The sequence below is a fragment of the Chlorocebus sabaeus genome, chromosome 20, assembly GCF_047675955.1.
Source record: "Chlorocebus sabaeus isolate Y175 chromosome 20, mChlSab1.0.hap1, whole genome shotgun sequence".
NCBI lineage: Eukaryota > Metazoa > Chordata > Mammalia > Primates > Cercopithecidae > Chlorocebus > Chlorocebus sabaeus.
Window position 1 is genome coordinate 37,611,035 of NC_132923.1, and position 21,438 is coordinate 37,632,472.

Below are 21,438 nucleotides of genomic sequence, written 5' to 3' on the forward strand. Positions count from 1 at the left end.
AAGAATCTCTTATGATGAATATAATATTAAAATTGAAGTCAGACTGTGAGGTCTGTCATTTAATAGCTGTGAGACCCTGGGAAAATTACTTAACCTCTTTGTGCCTCAGTTTCCTTACCTGTAAAATGAGGTGATAATATCGACCTCATAAGGTAGTTATGAGGACCCAGTCAAATTAATGTATGTAAGATGTTTATGACAGTACTTGGTCTAGGGTAAATGCTATTTGTCGCTTTTTAAAATGACAAGGAAAGGGAATATATTTATGAATTTGTATAATAAATACATTTATACATATATATTTTAAACTGAAATTAAAGACATTTGGAATAATAATCTGTTTTCTAAATATATTTCCCATTGTGTATTGGAAACCCTTAAATTGGCTTGCATAATAAATTCAGCCCATTCCAAGCTGTTAGGATTTCACATTTAAATTATAATCGCACCTTTTCCTGGTACACGTGAACAGTAAGCTGCAAAGCTGCATTTATCCTAAGCACAAATGAGACCAGACTGCAAAATGAGTTTATGTTCCAAGACTCATTCATTTATTTTTGGGTTTCAATCATGCTTTTCTTTGTGTATTCTCATCAAACATTTTTAATGGCTTGGTAAAATATAAGGATTTCCTATGTAATCAACATTTACTCTTCCTGTGAAAAGCGTTTTAAAAATAAAGTCCTTCAAATGTCTAGTCCTTTTTTCAGCAAAAAATAAGTGGCCTTAAAAGACATTTGTTCTGGCAGTCTGTTTAAAGATGGGAGAGATGAAAGCCAAGAAAACCAGAAGAAGATGGCCTCAAGGGAATGATCTGTATGATGAATTTGAAATTGCAAGAAATACTGTTTCTGCTTTTCTAGGCAGAGCTGTCACCTCAAAAGCCTATTTTCATGAAAAGGAGAGTGTAACTCAGAGTATCACGGTTTAGTCAATTGAATATATATTCTCTGAATGCAGCAGTAGGGCACTTACAGGTGACCACTCATAATGCAGTCCCATTGTATAACAGAAACATGTATTTTGGAACTGAGGACATCTCAACCACATAGCAACATAGATTTTTCTGAACTAGCTAAAAAAGAAAAAAAGAGAAAAGAGAAGAAAGGAAGGAAGGAAGGAAGGAAGGAAGGAAGGAAGGAAGGAAGGAAGGAAAAAAGAAAAAAGAAAGAGAGGAAGGGAGAAAGAAAGAGAAAAAGAAAAAGAGGTAGGATTTACTGTCTGCTACCAGACATTAGCAGAGAGCTACCCCACTGATTCAGGTCCGTGATAATTCTCCCCAGATACAGTTGTCAGAGACACTCCAAGGAAATTCAGTGAGGAAAAGTATAGCTCTTCCATACTATAAGAAAAAGAATGTTTTTCTTCTAAGCCATAGATCCAAAAGATCAGGTAAATCCTTATATCCTCCCCTAGTCACTTCTGCCACACATAAATCTGAAAACTCTACTTAAATGTCTTTTTAGTTTCCTACCTGGGTTGACTTTTAGAATCATATTTTTTCTATCCCATGTGTGAAGTAATATTTGTTCTCGTTTGTTTTAAAGTTCCCGTTCTTCTTTTTCTAATAACCAGGGAAGTGGTGAATGAGTTTGTTACTTTCTAAAGACAGCGTTTCTCAGCCTTACTTTTGCCTTCTGAAGACCTCTAACTCTTTTCTCTATCATACCGTAGCTACACTACACTATCTTTCCTTAATCTAAGCTTCTGTCCTCTAGAAAGGAAGAAGACTTTTGCTTTTGCCTATTCCCTATAGTGCTTCTGGGCCCTGAGTTCTACCAGATATTTAAGATTGTCCCCAGAATATATATTTCTAAGCTCAAATAAGTTTGGAAAACACTGGCCAGTAAAGTTAACAATTTTCTTTAACAGATTGTCATGCTTTTGATTCATACAAGAAAAGTAGTTGGGAGGAAAATGTACTCATAAATTCAGAGTGTCATATGAGAAAGCTTAAGCTGCTAGACTTTTCTTCCTAACATAAAGCAAAATAATAAGATATTATAATGTCAAGTTGAACTCCAAAACTAGACTGCATGGGATTGGGTCTGGCTTTGTACCTTATTAGCTGAATGACCTTACATAAGTCATATAATCTTTCTGTGCCATTGTGTCCTTTTCTGTATGCTGAACACAATAAAATAATGCCATCATGCGGCTGCTGGAAATTATGAATCTTTTTATGTTATTTTTAAATTTATTTTTTTCACTTTTATGGGTACATAGTACGTTTATATATTTATGGCATACATGAAATATTTTGATACAGGCATATAATGCCTAGTAATATAATTTATGAATCTTGATGAACAAGTAAGGTTTTAGCTGATGTTTTTTCACCAGAATTTTTTTTTTGCTAGAAAATATCACTTAACATCCTGCTACATAAATATTATTTGAGAAACATTGACCTAGGGAACAGTTAAATTTTGCTTGTGCTTCAAAGGTTTATTTCTAAAATGTCCATCATCTCAAAGTCCTAGAGAGTATTTAAATTTTATCATGTTGCTTTTTTATTGTTGATAAGAGGGAAAAATAATTCTAATGGGTATTTTAGAATAACTGGAAAGCTTACTAATAACTTACATACTAATTTTTTATTAATTATAAGCTTGCTGTTTTGAGGAATGATAGGTACATTCTAACAGTACTGGCCAACAGTAGATCTGTGACATGGAGACATTGACTTTATATATTAAAATTAAAAGCAAACTATAAGTATATAACATGAGTTTATATTACAGTACTCTTATCATTCATTTTTCTTAGAGCTTATGTTTGCTACATTTATGTGAGTGGTTGGGCAAAGCATAAACATCATGTAAAGTTTAATCAGCAGCATTTGCTTTAGCTAGGGAAGTGTTTGTTAATGGTTTCACCAGCTTCTTGTCGTTTAAAAAGGATGCTCGTAGCTTGTGAATCTTGGTGTTCTTGTTCAGCAGACTGAATCTCCTTTTTCTTTATCTTCCCACCGATCCTGCATCTACATGTGCAGTGAAAGATTAGTGTCAGGACTTTTACTTTGTCTCAAATTATCAAACAACTCTATTACCCTATTCTGGGCATCCCAGACTCCTTTACTCCCTTAAAACAAACACTAATCCATCACAGATACGACTTGGAAAGAGCCCTCAGGGCTACCTAATAATGACTAAAATTTACATAGTGCTTACTCTGTGCCAGCCCCTTTACTATGAATGTTATAACAATAACCTCACCACAGCCCCGTGATGGCATTATTTCTATTGTTTCCATTTTGTATATGATAACATTGAGGTGAAGGGAAGTTATATGACTTAATTAAGGTCATTCAGCTAATAAGAGGTAAAGTCAACACTCACCCCCATGCATTCTGGCTCTTCAGTTCAGACTCACTGTACTGCCTTGGAGGGACAAGCGTTTGTCGTTTTTCAGTGCTTGAGACAGAGATTCTAGGCAGTACATTTCCATCCTATACTCTCAAGTTCTCAGGCCCTGGAGGGTTAATATTGATTACACCACTTACATGAGACTGAGAAAGATTAGATACGTTTCTGCCAGATTGTTTCAAAAAGGAGCACTGAGTTTCTTTTTGTGCAAGTTTTGGTGAGTTGCACACTCAGTTCTCAATCATCACTTACCCCTAATCTCATCCCTCCTTCATTTCTCTACTAGTATTTTTACACGTGTCTGCACTGGCATATGCATAAATAAGTGCAAGCGAAGTTATCAGTTTCTTTGATGTCCTCCCCGTTTTAAACACGGTGGGCCATGCAGGGCCATGCAGTAGACTCACAGACAGGATGGGAGTGGCCTTCCTGGGTGCTGAGCATTGATTGAGTGAGCCATCCTTCTCAGGACGGTTCATCTCTTCACATCTCACTTAAAATATCCAGAAAGTGAGAGAGTTGGATTTGTTTTTACTTTAGGATTTATTTAACCTCTCTTTCTATAATCCCACCCTTTTATTGCAATACCTAGAATAGCTCTTTGCACAGTGTGAGTACATAATAATTATTTGTTTGAATCAGTATCTAAAAGTCCCTTTTAACATATCCTTGACAAATTTACAACATAATAAAAAGGAGTTTTAGACCCCCTGAAATATCTTACAGAGCTTAGAGGGCTTGTTGAAACACACACGGCCAGACCCCACCCCCAGAGTTCTTGAGTCAGTAGGGGTGGGGCCGGAGAATGTGCATTTCTGTCAAGCTCCCAGATTGCAGATACTGTTGGTTCAGGGACCACATTTGAGAGCTACTGTCTGTAGAGCTCTCAAAATTGACACATATCTTTCCCAATTGAAAAGTGAGTTAATAAGCTCATCCCACCCAGTGGTTGAGTTGGTAGCTTCATGTTTCTTATCCTCTGGTATCTACATTTTACAAGGGTCTCCTAAAGACTGTAAATCTTAACTCAACGGATCAAATCCACAACTCAAAGGATCAAATCCAATTCTTGACCTCATATCCTTCCATCTAAGCAGCCTTTGTCCCTCCACTTCGCTTAAACTGTGCTTTCCCCAGAGTATTAGGGCTTCCTGGTTGCCACATCCCCACAATTATAACCATGGCTAGTAACATGTATAGGGTATTTTATTCTTTATTTTCTTCTTCTGTAACTAGATTTCAATAATAGCACCTACCTCATCAGATTGCTTTGAAGATTAAATTAGCCAATATTTGGAAAGCACATAGAACAGTGCCTAAAACCTAGGCCCTATGTACATCAACAGTGTAAATGAGCTTTTATTATATGTTAAATGTTTCCCAAATTTTCCTCTCAGGACATCACCTTCATGCCTTACATCATAGCTGCATACCAACCCAGCTAGCATTCATTTTTTCTTAAAATCAGTTCACTTTACTAACAAATTATTATAAAAGAATACATTCTATTATTACTACAAATGGAAAACCAGTATCACTTGATAAGCAGAAGGGAACCGTGAAATGAATACAAAAAGTCTACATTGTTTTAGAAATTCTAGCCAGGCATTGTTTTCTGCAAAAGACCCTGAGACTGAGACTTGCTCTGTCTCTTTTTAAAAACAGGGAAATTAGCAAGTTCCAGCTTCTGTAACAAATAAAACCCCACATTTCACTGGATTCCCACATTCAGAGTTTAAAGTTTAGGTGTGTCCCATAGCTGTACTTCTGTGGATTAATTTTGCTTTTTGGATATTATTTCACACCTCTCTGAAGGATGTGAAACGCGTGCCAAATACTATCACGCTGATTACATAACTTCTGTTTTGCTGCATTACATCTGAAATGGCTTTCTTGTACCAATTTCAAATCAATGCGTGAATATCTTTGAGTCACCACCAGTTAAAGGGGAGAGGAATTTCTAATTGTGTACTTATAAATGAAAACATAGAGCTATTTGGAGTTTGACATTTGATGAAAATCTACAGCGATTTTTCCCTTCCTAGTAAAACTTCAGTATTTTGTCATCAAGGACCGTAGATAACGAAGTTGGCCTATGCATAACAAAGGTTAAGGTATGAGAACAAAGTGATGTGTGCATCCTGGAGACATTTATGATTCACACCTGCATTCTTGTAAGTTGCTATTCATCAGCAGAATGGGACTTTTTACTCATTACCAAAGAAGGTAATTGATAAAAAAGAAAAAAAGAAAAAAACAAGGCTAGATACCAGACCTGTCCTCAAAGACAGGATGGATACTTAGTTGAGTCATTAGGAAGGGACAGACAGTGTGTAGATTCAGCTTGTTAGGCAGGGCAAGATTCGAGGAGCTTCATAATGTTCAACACTGAGATCAATAAAGCACAGTGTAATGTCCAGCAAGGAGATGGAGTGTAATAAGGAATGTGATACTCAAGTTCGAGATGGTCTGTCAGTGAGGTGCAGGGCTTCTATCAGGCTGGGGTACAGGAGCAGAACTCTTCCTCCCAATGAGGTGGACTGTCAGATTACAATAAGGATGGGACTGTGACTAAGAAACACCACAGATTGCTCAGACCCAGCTCTGAATGCATAAAATAGTGAGGCCAGGTGCGGTGGTTCATGCCTGTAATCCCAGCACTTTGGGAGGCTGAGGTGGGCGGATCGCATAAGCCCAAGAATTCAAGACCAGCCTGGGCAACGTAATGAAATCCTATCTCTACCAAAAAAAAAAAAAAAAAAAATCAAAAATTAGCTGGGCATGGTTGCACATGCCTGTAGTCTCATCTACTTGGAAGGCTGAGGCGGGAGGATTATTTGAGTCCAGGAGGTCGAGGCTGCAGTGAGGTGTGATTGCACCATGGCACTCCAGCCTGGGCAACAGAACAAGAGCCTGCTTCCAAAATAAATAAATAAAGCAGTGAAAGCTCTTCAGTATTCGTTTCTGAGCCCTTGGTGGGCATCTCATCACATTCCATGTCAGATTGATAAGGACTACGAACAGTTACTCATCTTCCCTGGAAGTTGTTTGAGGGCTTCTTGTACAACTGGGAATAGGCAGGTGCTTTGCCTCCCTTGGCAGAGGAGGAGTAGGGATGGTTGAGTTTAGTGGGCCCAGATGAGGGAGTTGGAAGTCAGATGTAAGAGAAACAGGGTGAGGGTTGACAGCTCTGCCCTTACTGTGCCCGCCTGCCCTCTGTCTACCAGCAGAGTCCTTTTTCTGTTCCTTTTTCTTTCATGTCCCAGGCAATGGAGAGTTTTTCCTGAGGTGGGGGAGGATCACCTCCGTGAAAGGCTGATTCATGGGAGGCCAGCTGATCCTTCCCACCGGGACCACAGGTGTCCTTCCCAAGGTTCTGCGTCTTTCTCCTGCTCTATAGACAGTTGGTGCCTGTGGGAGGGAGGAGGGGCCATGCTGCTTCTCAGTCGATCTCAGTTAATACCATCCATCCTCTCAACTCTGTCTAGAAACAGCTTTCATTGGTTGATTCACAGAAGAAAGGAAGTTTTATCAAAGAAAACTATGAAGTGACAGAGCTTTTAGCATCTCTATCTCTGGCTTCTGTGACCTTGAAACCTCATATTTCCCACTCCCAGTGGGGAAAGCAAACCATTTATGCTCTTTGCCCCAGGGCTGCTTTGGGAATCTAGTGCGTGATTCCAGAATTAAGAACCCTGGATAAAGGCGAGAAAACAACCAAAACACCAGATCCTCAGTGGCACCTAAGAGCCAAGGATATGCAAAGAAGACATGAAGACATTTCAGTGAAAAGAGTGTCTCAAAAAATTACAATGGAGTTAGAAAGGGCGATGTAAATGTTTTTGGTATTTGTTGGTAGACTGGCTTGTACGTTAATAGGATCAGGAAAATATTTTTTTCTATATTCAGCTCTCTTATACCTGGACACCAGAGAAGTCCAGAGGTCCTTTTGAGGTGCTTTATGCCCCATATCCAACCTTTTGAAACTGTAAAGATGCTAGGAATGTGGTAGGACTCCAGTGTGTGACCTGTAAGTGGGCAGCAGAGACTGACCTATCTTAACTTGGAAAAGCTGGAGGAGAGGCTCACACGTTCCCAGCCAGAGACTATGGTCAAACTAAAACTCTGAACTTGGATTCAGACTCTGGCTGTGCCAGTTACCATGTGACTCAGGCATGTTCAACCTCTCTTTCTCTCTCTCTCTCTGTAGGTTCCCTTACCTATGAGATGGGAAGACTGAACTGCATTTTATTCATTCATACAGTATTCACATTTATTGTCAGTCACTGTGCTATAATAGTAGAAGTTTAAAGATAAATGTTATGCAATCCTTACCTCAGAGAAGCTCTCAACTGAGTGGAAGACACAGATGTTACTGATACTTATAAAAGCATATGGAAATTATCATAATAAATGTACAACGTGCCATTGGAACACAGAGAAGGGAAGGATGAACTGCACCAGGAATAAAATAAAGTTGCAATAGAATAGGCAATATTTAAATCATGTCTCAAGCACAGAACCATGCACTGCCTACCAAGATATACTAAGCCATGGACCAAGCATAAAAACCTGGATGTACGGAAATACTGGATATGTTGAAGAATGAAAATGCTAGCCGTCACTAGAGCACAGAGTGTCTGAAGACTATGTAGGAATTGCTGAAGCTGTGAAAGATAGGTTTAGGCTCAGCAATAAATGATCTCTTATGAAATTTTAGTCAATCCACAAGCTATGAGGACACACTGAAAATTGTAAATAGAAAATGTGTGGCTGGGTGTGGTGGCTTATGCCTGTAATCCCCGTGCTTTGGGAGGGTCACTTCAGGCCAGGACTTCAAGACCAGAAGCATAGCAAGACCCCATCTCTACAAAAACTAAAAATAAAAAATAAAAGAAATTAATTAGGTGTGGTGGCACATACCTCTAGTAGTTACTCTTAGCTACCCAGGAAGCTGAGGTGGGAGGATGGCTTGAGTCCAGGAATTCAAGGTTGCAGTGAGCCATAATTGCACCACTGCACTCCAGCCTGGGTGACAGAGGGAGACCCTGTTTCCAGAAAAAGAAAAGAAAATTTGGATTATACAAAATTTGCTTTCAATAGACCAATCTGACAGTAACAGTTTGAAGAGCAGAGAAAATGGAAACACAAATGCAAGTTCTGAGTATTCTTTAATGCAGGAAAAAAGTGAAGAGGGACTGGATTTTAAAATGGAGGTGGTGAAAAAAGTAGTCTTACTTGAAATAGAATTAAGATATGTAATCAACAGGATTTAGCAATTGATGGAGATTCAGTTAGAAGAATAAGATCTCTTGTACAACATGGTGACTATAGTTAATAAGAATGTGCTGTATACTTAAAAATTGTTAACAGAGTAGATTCTAAGTGTTTTCACCACAAAAATGCTAACTATGTGAGGTAATACATATGTTAAATAAGCTTGATTTAACCATTACATGATGTATACATATTTCACGACATTATGTTGCACACCATAAATGTATATAATTTTGTGTCAATTAAAAATAATATAAATAAAAGCAACAGATAAAAAGAGACAAATGAGGGAACTGGAAGTGTCAGCATGATACGTAAATGTATGAGAGTTTTAGCTTGAGTCCAAGTAGAAATTGAATGGATTAATTGAGATAGTGACATGGACGATTAGGAGGAACACATGGATTTTATTTTGGGTGTAAAGGCTGTGTGGCCTTCCAATAGGTAGATATGAGCATGTTGAGATGCTGCTGTTTAATAGGTGGATGGAGACCTGCATCTGGGGTTTAGGGGAAATATGAAGATCTGGGATTCCTTAGTGGAGCAGAGGTTGGTAAAGTCTTAGGAGGAATGAAGTCCACTAGGGAGAGCTTCTGTCAGGAAAAGAGAGCCAAAATAAAATACCAGATAATATAGAACTGAGGTCTGTAACTCACTGGCCAGAGTCTCTGATCCAAATTCAAGAGGAAAAAGAGAAATGTATGCATTAGAGTCAATATGACCTGGTATTAAATTATTCATAAGGGTGGATATATAGGACAGTAGAAAATGAAAATTCCCTACTTCGTGCCTAGTAGTGTGCTAAGCTTAGGAAGAAAGAATAGATATGAATATCAATTATTAATAGAAATATAAACTGCATACAATTACATATATATTAGACTGTATACTAATGCTGTTGGCCTTAATAGCGACATTGCTATTGTTAATGATGCTTTTGTTGCCAATAATTTTTTCAACAGTTATGACAGTGGTTAACATTTACCAAATGCTACCTGCTGTGCCTCTGCCTTCAAGGCAAACTCAGTCTACTTTAGCCTCTGTTGAGGTCAAGCTGAGAGCTAATAGGAGAAAGGTTACCTCCTCCTCTCCAAATACTTTCTAGTTGGAGTTGTTTTTGAATTCTCTACATTTATCTAATAATAAGCTCTAAGTGTAGTAAGGATCACACCCTGTCTATCTTTGATGCTGTGTATGTTTATATTCTCCTAGAAGCAATTATCAAGTGAGATTAGAAGTACAAGAGTTGTTAGAAAAAAAATCTGTGAAAAGCAGAAGTTGAGGGATAAGCCAGAGACAGCAAAGACAGCCTTCAGACTGTGATGGAGGTCTGCCCCGCTCCGTGCGCACGAGGGAGAAAGAAGGAAGACTGGGTGGGAAACACTTCAGACTAGGTTAGGTAGTCTCGTTGGGGTAGTGGGATTGTATAGGAAGCATGACTCTAAGAAGGATTTGGTCAGGCTCATGGAGAATCTTTAAACCAAAATTGCCAGTTGGAGGTATCCCATGTCTCAGAAGATTAGGCTCACCTTAGTACCCCCACCATGCTTAGTCATTAGCTAGGAGGAGCCTGTAGAAGTGTGGCCTCAGCATGGATACAGTACTGGATCCAGAGGAGCAGCAGCCGGGGCCATCTGTCTGTAAACATCTCTGCAGTGGGAGATTTGAGTGACATGTGTCATTGCCACCACAGATTCCCTCAGTGACACAGTGACACTTCTTCCTAAGCGTTCTCCTAGCATATATTGTCCAAACCAGTCAAATAAAGCTCAGCCTGTGCAACTTTGTACCATTATTAACCAATTTGCTTGTGTCTACCCCATTAGATTATAAGCCTTTCTTCAAACATTAGTGTCTACCACCGCGCCCTTAACTCAGAAGGCATTTACATAAATACATTCATCATAATTAGGATTATTTTATTTTCATTTATTTGAATTTATCTGAGAGCAGGCTGGGCGCAGTGGCTCATGCCTGTAATCCCAGCACGTCGGGAGGCTGACGTGGGTGGATCACCTGAGGTCAGGAATTCGAGACTAGCCTGGCCAACATGGTGAAACGCAATCTGTACTAAAAATACAAAAATTAACGGTGTGGTGGCATGTGCCTGTAGTCCCACCTGAGGCTGAGACAGGAGAATTGCTTGAACCTGGAAGGAGGAGGTTGCAGTGAGCCAAGATTGTGCCACTGCACTCCAGCGTGGGTGACAGAGTGAGACTTCATCTAAAATAATAATAATAATTATTATTATTATCTGAGAACAGTAAACAATTGGAGTTTTAACTCAGGAAGTTGGGTGGGGGAAGTTAAGAGAGAATATGGTTTTGATGAGGGGTTCCATGGATATCACAGTGAGCTCTGGGGGAAAGAGAACTAGGGGATGTGAATTAGACATACCCTTGGAGGAAAGCAGAAGTCCAAGTAGGTCCTTGCAGATGAAGTCCAAGTAGGTGGACAGAATGCAGTATCCAGAGAACATGCCGGAAAGAGCTAGTCTAGACCAAGAATTGGCTGAAGGGAGTCCAGCAAGATGTGATGGACAGGCGTTTGACATCGGCATCTGAGCACAGCAACTCTGTGTTTGAGAACTGCCTCCTCTACCCACAGTGACATTTTCATGTACATGACATACCTTCTTAACCTTGGCTCATTGGACTGGGGGAGATGCCTTGTCTCAACCTAAACCTCCTGGGAATTTGGAATTGAGGTTTGGAAAATCTTATCAGTTGAACTGTTTCCTTGAACTGAGCTGACAAATTCAAGATAAGCTTCTTGAAGACAATTGGGGAAATCATGTATGCTCAGAATCAGGAACACTGGCTGGCAGAAAGGCATACACAGAGAAACTGAGATGAGAGACAGTGTGACGCCAGGGAAAGAGGGAGAATGAAATGGCGTCAGTTGTTGCCTGGACTCCTGAGGACTTTCCATTCATGGGCCTAATCCCCAAGCTCCCTGCCCTTCAATTCTGAGGAAACTAACTCTAGAATAAACTTACTATTTTGGTTAACATAGTTCAAGTGTGTTTCTTATAGTGGCAGCCAACTGACAGTGACTGAGAAACTGTTCTGACAGAAATGCCCAGGACACAAATCAGAAATTCAGCAATGTGAAATGTGCTGAGACGCAGGCAAGCAAGAGGTCAGCGTTAGAAAGCTACTGGGAAGAGAGCCCTGGGAAAGGTGGCCCCAACAAGGCAGTTCTTGGTCTGTTAAGACCCTGGTAACTAAAAAGAATTATCAAGTCAAGGACTTCATATACAGACTCCGGTTTTAGGAACTAGGTACAGGATAGATCCTTCATCATAGGAACAAGCCAGAGTTGGTTATTAGAAGTCAGGCAAAAGGTTAATAGCAGACTAGGACATTCTGATCTATTGAAGCTGAGAGTTTCTTGAAAATGTGATGCCTTTATGCATTAAATAAGAATGATTGGGTATCTACTACCTTCTAGGGAGGTTAGCATGTTAGCCTGAGTTGGGGTGCAGTGTACCATGGAGTGGGGCCTGCCTGGGGATGGAGACCCAGTGGAAGCTGCAGTGGAGAATAGGAGGCTGAGAGGACAGCCATCATATGCACAGCCGGTCAGCTCATGAAGTGGAGTGGATGATGCATTGTTAGACTTTGGAACATTCTGTGGTAAAACAGACCCAGAAGAAGTTGAATCTGAAAACCCAGAAAACATCATCATGGTAATTTCTTTCAAGGTGCAATGAAGAGGAGGTAGGACATGAGAAAAAAGTTATTCAGAAAGAGAGATAAGGTATCAAACACACAGTTCGTCTACTTGTCAGATTCTCCAAATACTCATGAAAAATAATTCTTGTGCATCCTTTGGCTGGATGAACTGTTTCATCACACATCCGCTCTACTTCACCAATGCCATAGTTAAAACTCAGGAGGAAGTTGGAAGTTCTTATCTCTTCCAACTCAATCCAGTCTCACCAAATAGGCAAGAACTAGTCTCTTTTAATTAATTCCACTCAACGTCTTCTGATTTAACATTGAACCCTGGGCTACTGGGACAAAGAAGTATAGCAAGAAAAGAGGAAAAGGAGGTAGAAAGAAGGATGAAAAGAGATGTCTCATAATCTTCTGTTCACACTGGGGTAAAATAGGTCAAACACCTACTCTCCTGTAATCTCCTTCTCTACCTCACTCTTTCTATTTTGAATATCTTGTAATCATAGATACTACTTTTCATAGAGACCCCAAAAGAATTTCCCCAGGGAATGTCAGGGACTCCCTGTATAACCTGTTAATTAAGCTTGACAAGACATAATAAAAGCAAACTTCACAATGACAAATTAGTAGACACACTGTTAGCTCCAGTTTCTTTTTCTCTTAATCTTATTTCTCGTGCTGTTGTTCATAGTATTAAATAGAGTCAGAAATTTCTGCTTGGCTTCTGACTGGCCTTAAAAGGAACACATTATTTAACCTCCCTAAATCTCCATTTCCTCTTTTGTAAAATAGAATAATAATACTTGCTGTAATACCTTACTGGGTGATTTTGAGGACCGTGTATAAAAATCACAACCATTGGTACAAATACCAGTGTAAGATAGCCAGGTCCTTTAATAAATCAGCAGAGTAGAGCAAAGCATCTGTAACAGAACTTTGTTCCCATTGCCAGCACTTGGGCAATCACTTGTGTTCTAAGTCTTGGTGTTTCTTTACTTCTAAAAAGGGTAGGATGCTATTCGTAGTTTCATATGGTTTTAATGAAGATCAAAATAACATTTATACTAAAGTATAAGTAGTATATTAATTATGACAAGTCCTAGTAATGTGTCAGAACAGGAGGCTCTCAAGGTCAAACGTGTGCAGATTTATTTTTTCTCATTTATAAAAGTATTAATATGATTTTAAATTAGTATGTGTATATCCGATGCTTTAAAAAATATTTGCATGGAGAATCTGTTGTGAATTCTGTAGCAGAGTCAAATTTAAATAAGATAGTAACTTAAAAAAATAAAACATGGAGCTTAATTACACACCAAAAATAAATGAGTACTTCCTTACATATCTTTTGTATGTTTTAATTTTTTAATTAAGACTTTTAGAAAATAAAAAGTGTTGTCTATTTTTGTTCATAATTTTTCAATATGAGAAAAATGTGGTTTACATACATAGGGACAAGGCTGTAATCAAAGGATCTAGGAAATCGATTATGGCTCTGTTTTACATTGAGTTTATTACCGTTCCAAAGAGCTCCATTTTACCTTTTTAAAATAAAAATATTTTACGTTTATACTGGTTAAATTCTAATATTCCTTAATCTTTTATTTTCTTTCAAGATAATAGTTGGAGAAACTGCTGTCTTTTGCCTACAACTAGCCACAAGGGATTTTGAAAACCAGGAAAAAACTATTTTAACTGGAGACTGTTGCTATATAAACCCGCTGGTGCGCCGAACGGTCCGATTTCTTGGTATGTGTTCATTAAATTATTTTTAATATTTCTGAAACAGTGTCTGTGTATAAGCTAACCCTTAAAATGACTCACATTGTAACTGTTGGTAAATATTGTTTTGTTTTTTTTTTCTTTGAAATGTTTTAATTTGCTTTTAAAAGTAAACATTACGCACTGCTTGGGTGATGGTTGTATCAAAATCCCAGACATTACCACTAAAGAACTTACTCATGTAACCAAACACCACCTGTTCCCCTAAAATCTACTGAAATGAAAAATAAACTAAAAATTTTTAAAGTAAACATTACATACTACTTTCTCTGTAATATAGCAAGATCCCACTTTAGGGTGTCATTTCCACATTCCTTTAAGGCAAAAAGAACACCACCTTTGGATGTTTAATATTCTTTAAGAACCAAAAATTACATGATTACTGTGTTTATGAAAATCTTTGGACCATACTTAGTGGGAGGGTGGTGATAATCCAGGTGGGTTGTTGAACATCACGAAGGACAGAAAAATAACTTGGCAAATAGAAGAAATGTAGCACTCCATGCACTACTTCTAGGTTGATTTTTATTTTTATTTTTTTATTTATTATTATTTTTTAAATTTATTTATTATTAAACTTCAAGTTGTAGGGTACATGTGCACAACGTGCAGGTTTGCTACATATGTATACTTGTGCCATGTTGGTGTGCTGCACCCATCAACTCGTCATTTACATCAGGTATAACTCCCAATGCAATCCCTCCCCCCTCCCCCCTCCCCATGATAGGCCCCGGTGTGTGATGTTCCCCTTCCCGAGTCCAAGTGATCTCATTGTTCAGTTCCCGCCTATGAGTGAGAACATATATAAACAAAAACGTATTGAGGATTTTAGTAGAGGACAAGATTCACTAATAATTTAACTTTTAATCTGAAATACTAGCAATAATAAATATATGCATGTATGAATTATTGAAAATCATTTTAATTCAGTAGGAACTTAGCCTAGACACATTTTTTTTTAACTGACACAATACAATGTAATATAAATAATTGTTTCCTGGATTTGTCAGATAAAAATAAGTATATCTGTATCTACTAAATGCCATTTAAGATAATTTTTTATTAGTATTAAGAGATGCACTAAAGATAATGTAACTCTTCAACATAGTTCTCATATTGAAGGGATCAAGATGAAGACTTTGAAGATATTATGCGTAGATCACCTAATCTATCTATAAACTCATTAAAGACTAGCCAAATGTCATCAGGCTTTTAGATCTCTCTGAAGATGAAAGGCCTTCATATCCGAGACTGTTATTTTTACTGACATCAAGTTTTGTATCTCCAAAGCCCTCATTTATCCCGTTAAAGGGACAACTTTTATATGAAACCCTAAAAGTTATTTTCTTCACATGTGTCAATACTGTGTTCTTGACTAATTTCTTTTTGTATAAGTCATTTAATTTTTTAAAAAAGCAATATACAACAATATGCTCAGAATTAAAAGTATTTAAAGAAATCGCTGCTTTCCTAAATACTGTTAAGCAAATTACATTGTGCCTATTTAAGTAAAATATTTTTCTGCATTTGCACACATATTTCTAAAGAATATTTGGCTTACAGTATGCTTTTAAGTCTCTGCATGCTTCTTCTTATGTGATTTTATAAAATACGAAAGCCTCATTTGTTTCTTGTTCCCTTATGATTTGGATGTTTCTAGCTATAATAAAGTGGAAGCATGTAAGCAAAGCCTCTCTGTATAATAGTACATCATTCTGTGTAGTGACTTTATTCTTTAGGTCAGTGGAGTAGATACACTCAAAGGATCTCACTTTAATAATTATCTTTGTAGTCAACTACAGTATTAGCCTTGGGCCTGGTGCACTGACATTTTAATTCGAAAACACATTTGGGAACTTTAGAGTGTCAAGAGACATTTCCACATTCTTATCAAATATTTCTGTTACCAACAGGAAAACCCATTGCACCAAACAGCCTAGATTTCAAATGTGTACAAATGAAGAAGACTTGTAATTTAGGTTCCCATGCTTGGCCATGAGATTTTGGAAGGAGAAGTTTTGTTGAGCTCGGTTCTCTTTAATTTCTCTGCCTCTCTCAAATTTCTGATTTTGATAACCTTTACTTTGTATGATTCATAGAAGGCTGGTGAGATGTTAAAAAAAGGGCTTCTTATTGTTTTCTTTTAGAATTTTTAGATGAAGAGAGAACTAATATCTTTGTTTCATTTCCATTTGTATATACATAGCGTTTTGCTGTGTGGGGGTTTTTGTATGTAAACCTTTTGTAATCTTATATAATATTTTAAAAATTTAAAAGAACAGCTATCCATCTAATACTGGAAAATTATTTGATCTAGTACAACTTTTATGGTGATATACTATACAACAGCTAATAATGATTAAAAGGCTTGGGAAACAAACAATCCAGAAATATATGACTAAAAAGAAAAACATCTAATTATTATAACATAAGTATATGACATTTTAATAAATCAATACTTTTAGAAGTATTAATTTGGGATAGTTTTAAAAGGTCCTGTTGGATTTTATTCCCAAAATTATAAAAGCATGAATTTCTTTTCATTGGTACCACATCCTTAAAGATTGTAGCTGTAAGTTTAATTTAAATTAATGCCAAAAATTGTTTTGCCTGTATAATAGAAAAATAAGTTTTAACAATAATGACAAATGACTTTGAATTTAGAAAATGTTTTTAGTATTCAAGTAAATTGGGAAGTTCCTTAGCAAAGGAGGAAAAAATATCTACACACTTAGTTCTATACCTTCAGGTAACCAAAGTAAATAAATTTTAAAACGTAAAAATAATTAATAGCCTATAATTTTGAGTGCCTTATTTACTAAATAGTCCACATTGGATCAGTTGAAAGTCAATCCATAAAAGATAAGGTAGAAATAAATTGCTAGCTGTTCTATGACTTTAACAAAATGTGTTTCTGAAGGCAATGTAGAGATTGCTCTGAAAGCATTCTGCTTTACTTAAGATTTTCCATATTTAAATGAAAACCGATGGCGCTGGATTTACTGCTAATTGGCACCTCCAGCAGCGTTAACATCAGTCTGAATGGGAGTAAGAGCGTAATCAAAGAGAGACAACTGCTTTGCTTTATGTTAGTGCGATTAAAAAAAATTCAAAAATAGGGGAAAAAATAAAATTGCTGACATTAGTAGAGCATGATAGACTATACCCTCTTAAGGAACACATGACTCCATGAAACAATTATATTACCCGGAGTCTGAGAATACATGTTCTTATTTTATCTTATGTCTTATAAACCTGCCATGCACAAAAACCATGTAGTAGTAGCGCAATTACCACTTTCACCACGCCAGAAAGCCAAGGAAATAACTGGAGAGGAATGAAATGAAAGGAACTATGTATACGTACGGAATATTTATAGTTTCTAAGATATTTCCATTTTGGTTTATTATAAACTGAAATTCACACACACACACACACACACACACACACACACAGCAAGAAGTTAAAATTATTTGTTTTCTTCCCCAGGAATTTATACATTTGGACTGTTTGCTACAGATATCTTTGTAAATGCTGGACAAGTAGTCACAGGAAATCTGGCCCCACATTTCCTTGCCCTGTGTAAGCCCAATTATACAGCACTTGGATGTCAACAGTATACACAGTTCATCAGTGGGGAAGAGGCCTGTACTGGCAACCCAGATCTCATCATGAGAGCACGGAAAACCTTTCCATCCAAAGAAGCAGCTCTCAGTGTCTATGCAGCTATGTATCTGACTGTAAGTAAGGATTATACATTTGTTGTCTTAGTCTGTATTAGTGTTAATTTTTCCAGTGTAGACATTCTTTTTCCCTGCCATAATGAAAGTCACTTAAAGCACATTCATATCTTTCTGTAGGCCATTTAATCTATTTTTCATAATAGCTGTTGGTATTCTGAACAAAATTAAGACAGTTGTCTCTCGTGAGATTATGTGTGGATAGTTGGTTGTATTAAAAAATGTGGCCATTAGCATTTCTATTTGAGAATATGTTTGTCTTTATATTAAATAGGACTTAGTGGAAACAAATTTGTTCTGTAGCATTCCCCATGAACTTGTAATAGCATGATTAAGAGAACTACCTAGGCCTCTTAGTGCCTATCCAAGCTCTCATAGTCACTGCTAGGAGTGAAAGGGGCCCTTTTTTTTTCTAGAAAGCACTGTTGTTACTGGCAACTGTATCATCATATCTCAATTAGCATTTAATGTTTTCTCATAGAACTAACCAAAGAGTCCTTAGAAATTCTATTTTTTCCTTTAATCTTAAGTATTGGCCATCATCTTTGTGGCAAGAGCCAGGTCCCCATGCAGCTATCCTAGGACCTTTAGTTAGAAGTGAGTGAGTGCATTACCCATATACAGAAGGACAAAGAAGGGCAGCCTTGGCAGGCAGCTCTTGTCCCCAGCAGTGGTACCATCAACCTCTCACTCCTCACAAAGATGTGCCTTACAGCTCAGGAGGTGGACTCCAAAAGTGTTCCCTGTAGGCTTTTCCACAAACCTCTATAAGGTCAGAATTTTTTTTTGTTTGTTTGTTTGCCAGAGTCTCGCTCTGTTGCCCAAGCTGGAGTGCAGTGGTGCCATCTCAGCTCACTGCAAGCTCCACCTCCCAGGTTCACGCCATTCTCCTGCCTCAGCCTCCCGAGTAGCTGGGACTACAGGTGACCGCCACCATGCCTGGCTAATTTTTGTATTTTTAGTAGAGATGGGGTTTCACCGTGTTATCCAGGATGGTCTCAAACTTTAGACCTCAAGTGATCCACCCACGTCGGCCTCCCAAAGTGCTGGGATTACAGGCGTTAGCTGCTGCACCCGGCCAGACCAGAGAATTTAAATGTCTTCTGGGGTTCTCCTTCCCAGTGGTGCTAAATCTACTTCCTTCCAATTTCAGCTTATTAACTAGAGATCTGTAAAGTCTCAGGACCAATTTGAAACCAAATTTGATTATTTCTAATGATTTGGAAAAACTTGGAATTATTTTTCTTCGCTCAGAGAGCTATTTGATAATGGAAATGTTTTCCATACAATCTTGTTATTTCTAAAGGCAGAGAGAATATATGGAATACCTTGTGACATCGCTACTTGAGATTCAAATAAAGATTACTAAATAGAAGGACAATTTAGGAAGAGAAATGTAACGTTATGCATAACATTTAGAATGACAGGATAACTTTAGAACCATAGATTATACATTTTAACATTTTTAAAGTTTTTAAGCCAAGTTAATTCTGTCCCTCACTGCCTGGACATTTTAAAACTCCCATCCAGAAACTTTTTATGGAGTCAAGGATTCTTTCCTTAATCCTATCCTATTTATTTTCTCTTCCACTGCTTCCTAACTTTTCTAAAGTTTGTCTGTTACAACTCTCTCCTTGCCATCCCACTGTGCCCCCAAAGTCTGTTATTCTAATTTCCCCTGTTTCCTTTAGCCCATTAGCCTTGCTTTTTCTTGCACATTCTAAGGTACCTCTGGGCCTGATATGGAGTATGGTAACCCATGCATATTCTTTTCTATTAAAGAAATTGCTTGACTCTATGTTTCACCTCTACTAGAATATGAAGCCCTCAGCCTTAAAACAGGGATTGAAGCTTGAGTGAATCAGAAGTCACAAAATCCTTTTCACTCATTGCCATCACATCTAAATTTGATGTTTATGTTTGTATCTGGGTGTGAATTGCAGATATATCTGTGATAAATACATGGCCAAGTCAATGATGGGAGACAAATTCAAGAATACTCTCTGACCCCAAATGTTCTTATACAAATATTTTAATACTAATAGATATTAGATTCAGATGGGACGTGGTGGCTCATACCTGTAATACTAGCACTGTGGGAGACCACAAGGCAGAAAGATCACTTTGGAGTTTGAAACCAGCCTAGGCAACCTGGGAGACCCCATCTTTACAAAAACAGAGAGAGAGGAAAAAAAAAAAAAAAAAAAAAAGCAACACCTCACCCAGGTGTGGTGCTGCATGCCTGTAGTCCCAGCTACATGAGAGGCTAAGACGGGAGAATCTCTTGAGTCCAGGAGTTTGAGGTTACAGTGAGCTATGATCACTCAACTACATTTCAGCCTGGGTAACAAAAGAAGACTCTGTCTCTAAAAAAACAAATAAATGAAAATTTAAAACACAGTACACGTTAGATTTTGCTGTGTAACCAATGTTTGCCAGTGGTGTTGATTGTGCTGCTATAATAATATACTTGGCCTTTTTATTCTGGCAAAATAGTGTTTCAAAGGCATTGCTACAGGAGAAAGTATTATTGTTTATGCACTAGAAAAATCTTAACATCTTGTCTTGCTACAATCTACTTGCCGCCAGCATGCATTTGTTTTATAAACTTCTGAATTATAAATCATACTGTTCTGTAATAAAAATTGGAAATATTAATGATAATAATTATTATAGCAAACATTTGTTGAACATTTACCGTGTGTCAGGCACCAATTGCTTCACTTTTACTAACTTAGTTAATACTTTACTAATTCCTTTGTATTTTTAAAGTTATTTATCATAATTATTGTTTATTTAATAATTGATTATTTGTGATACTTTATTGAATTCTCGTAACATTTTCTTAAAGTATGTGATATTATTTTACCTATTTTATAAATTAAGAGACTCAAAAAGTAAAGTAACTTTCTCAGATCCATAGAACCACAAATTTTTCTGGTGACAATGTTTCTGAATGTTCCGGAGAAGGAAACATTAGATTATTTTAGCTCTAGTGTGTGTATCTACAGCTGAATTCTTTCCTGCATAATACCAGCGTCCAGTAAACTGTAAGGCCAAGGGTGCAGATGGTAGATTCATTTAGAGCAAAATCCCTTAATAGACACTCCAGCACTGGGAAATCTTCTACCATTAAACACTGGTTCAGACTACAAACTAGGATTCCTGCTTGTAATTACATTGATGGGTACTTCTGTCTTTTTAACAATAGATTCTGTTCCCTGCTATTTCTCTGTCTTACCCCACCACCCCTTTGTGTGTGTGTAAGTGTGGGTGGCTGCTATGGCAACTCTGAATATAACTCCTGCTGCACATGTCAGCCTTATAGGCAGGTTTTGCTGTTGTATTTGAACTTACATACAAATATCTGCTTTCCCACTTTCACTAGAGGCACCTTGGGAAAACTTGATAGTAGGAATGTTGGGGTGTTTCAAACTAATGCAGTCTCATGAAATGTTTGCCAGAATGTTGATGGATAGTAAATAGTAGAAAGCAGCCATATATTCAGTATCCTCTGTGGAAATGGCCTTATGGCTGTATTTAGTTAAAGGCATATTTATTTAATTTGGTGTTGGTGTTATAAACATA

General features: G+C 37.5%; 1 protein-coding gene across 10 annotated transcripts in view; it reads left to right on the top strand.

The window, feature by feature from the left end:
• The window catches only part of PLPPR5 (phospholipid phosphatase related 5), a 339,870-nt gene that overhangs the window by 256,705 nt on the left and 61,727 nt on the right, over window positions 1-21,438 (top strand). For all 10 annotated transcript variants that reach the window (XM_073008554.1, XM_037982692.2, XM_037982704.2 and 7 more), the window contains 2 exons: window positions 13,945-14,077; window positions 17,600-17,850. In XM_073008554.1, coding sequence (XP_072864655.1) covers window positions 13,945-14,077; window positions 17,600-17,850 — 384 coding nt within the window. The remainder of the gene's footprint in view (window positions 1-13,944; window positions 14,078-17,599; window positions 17,851-21,438) is intronic.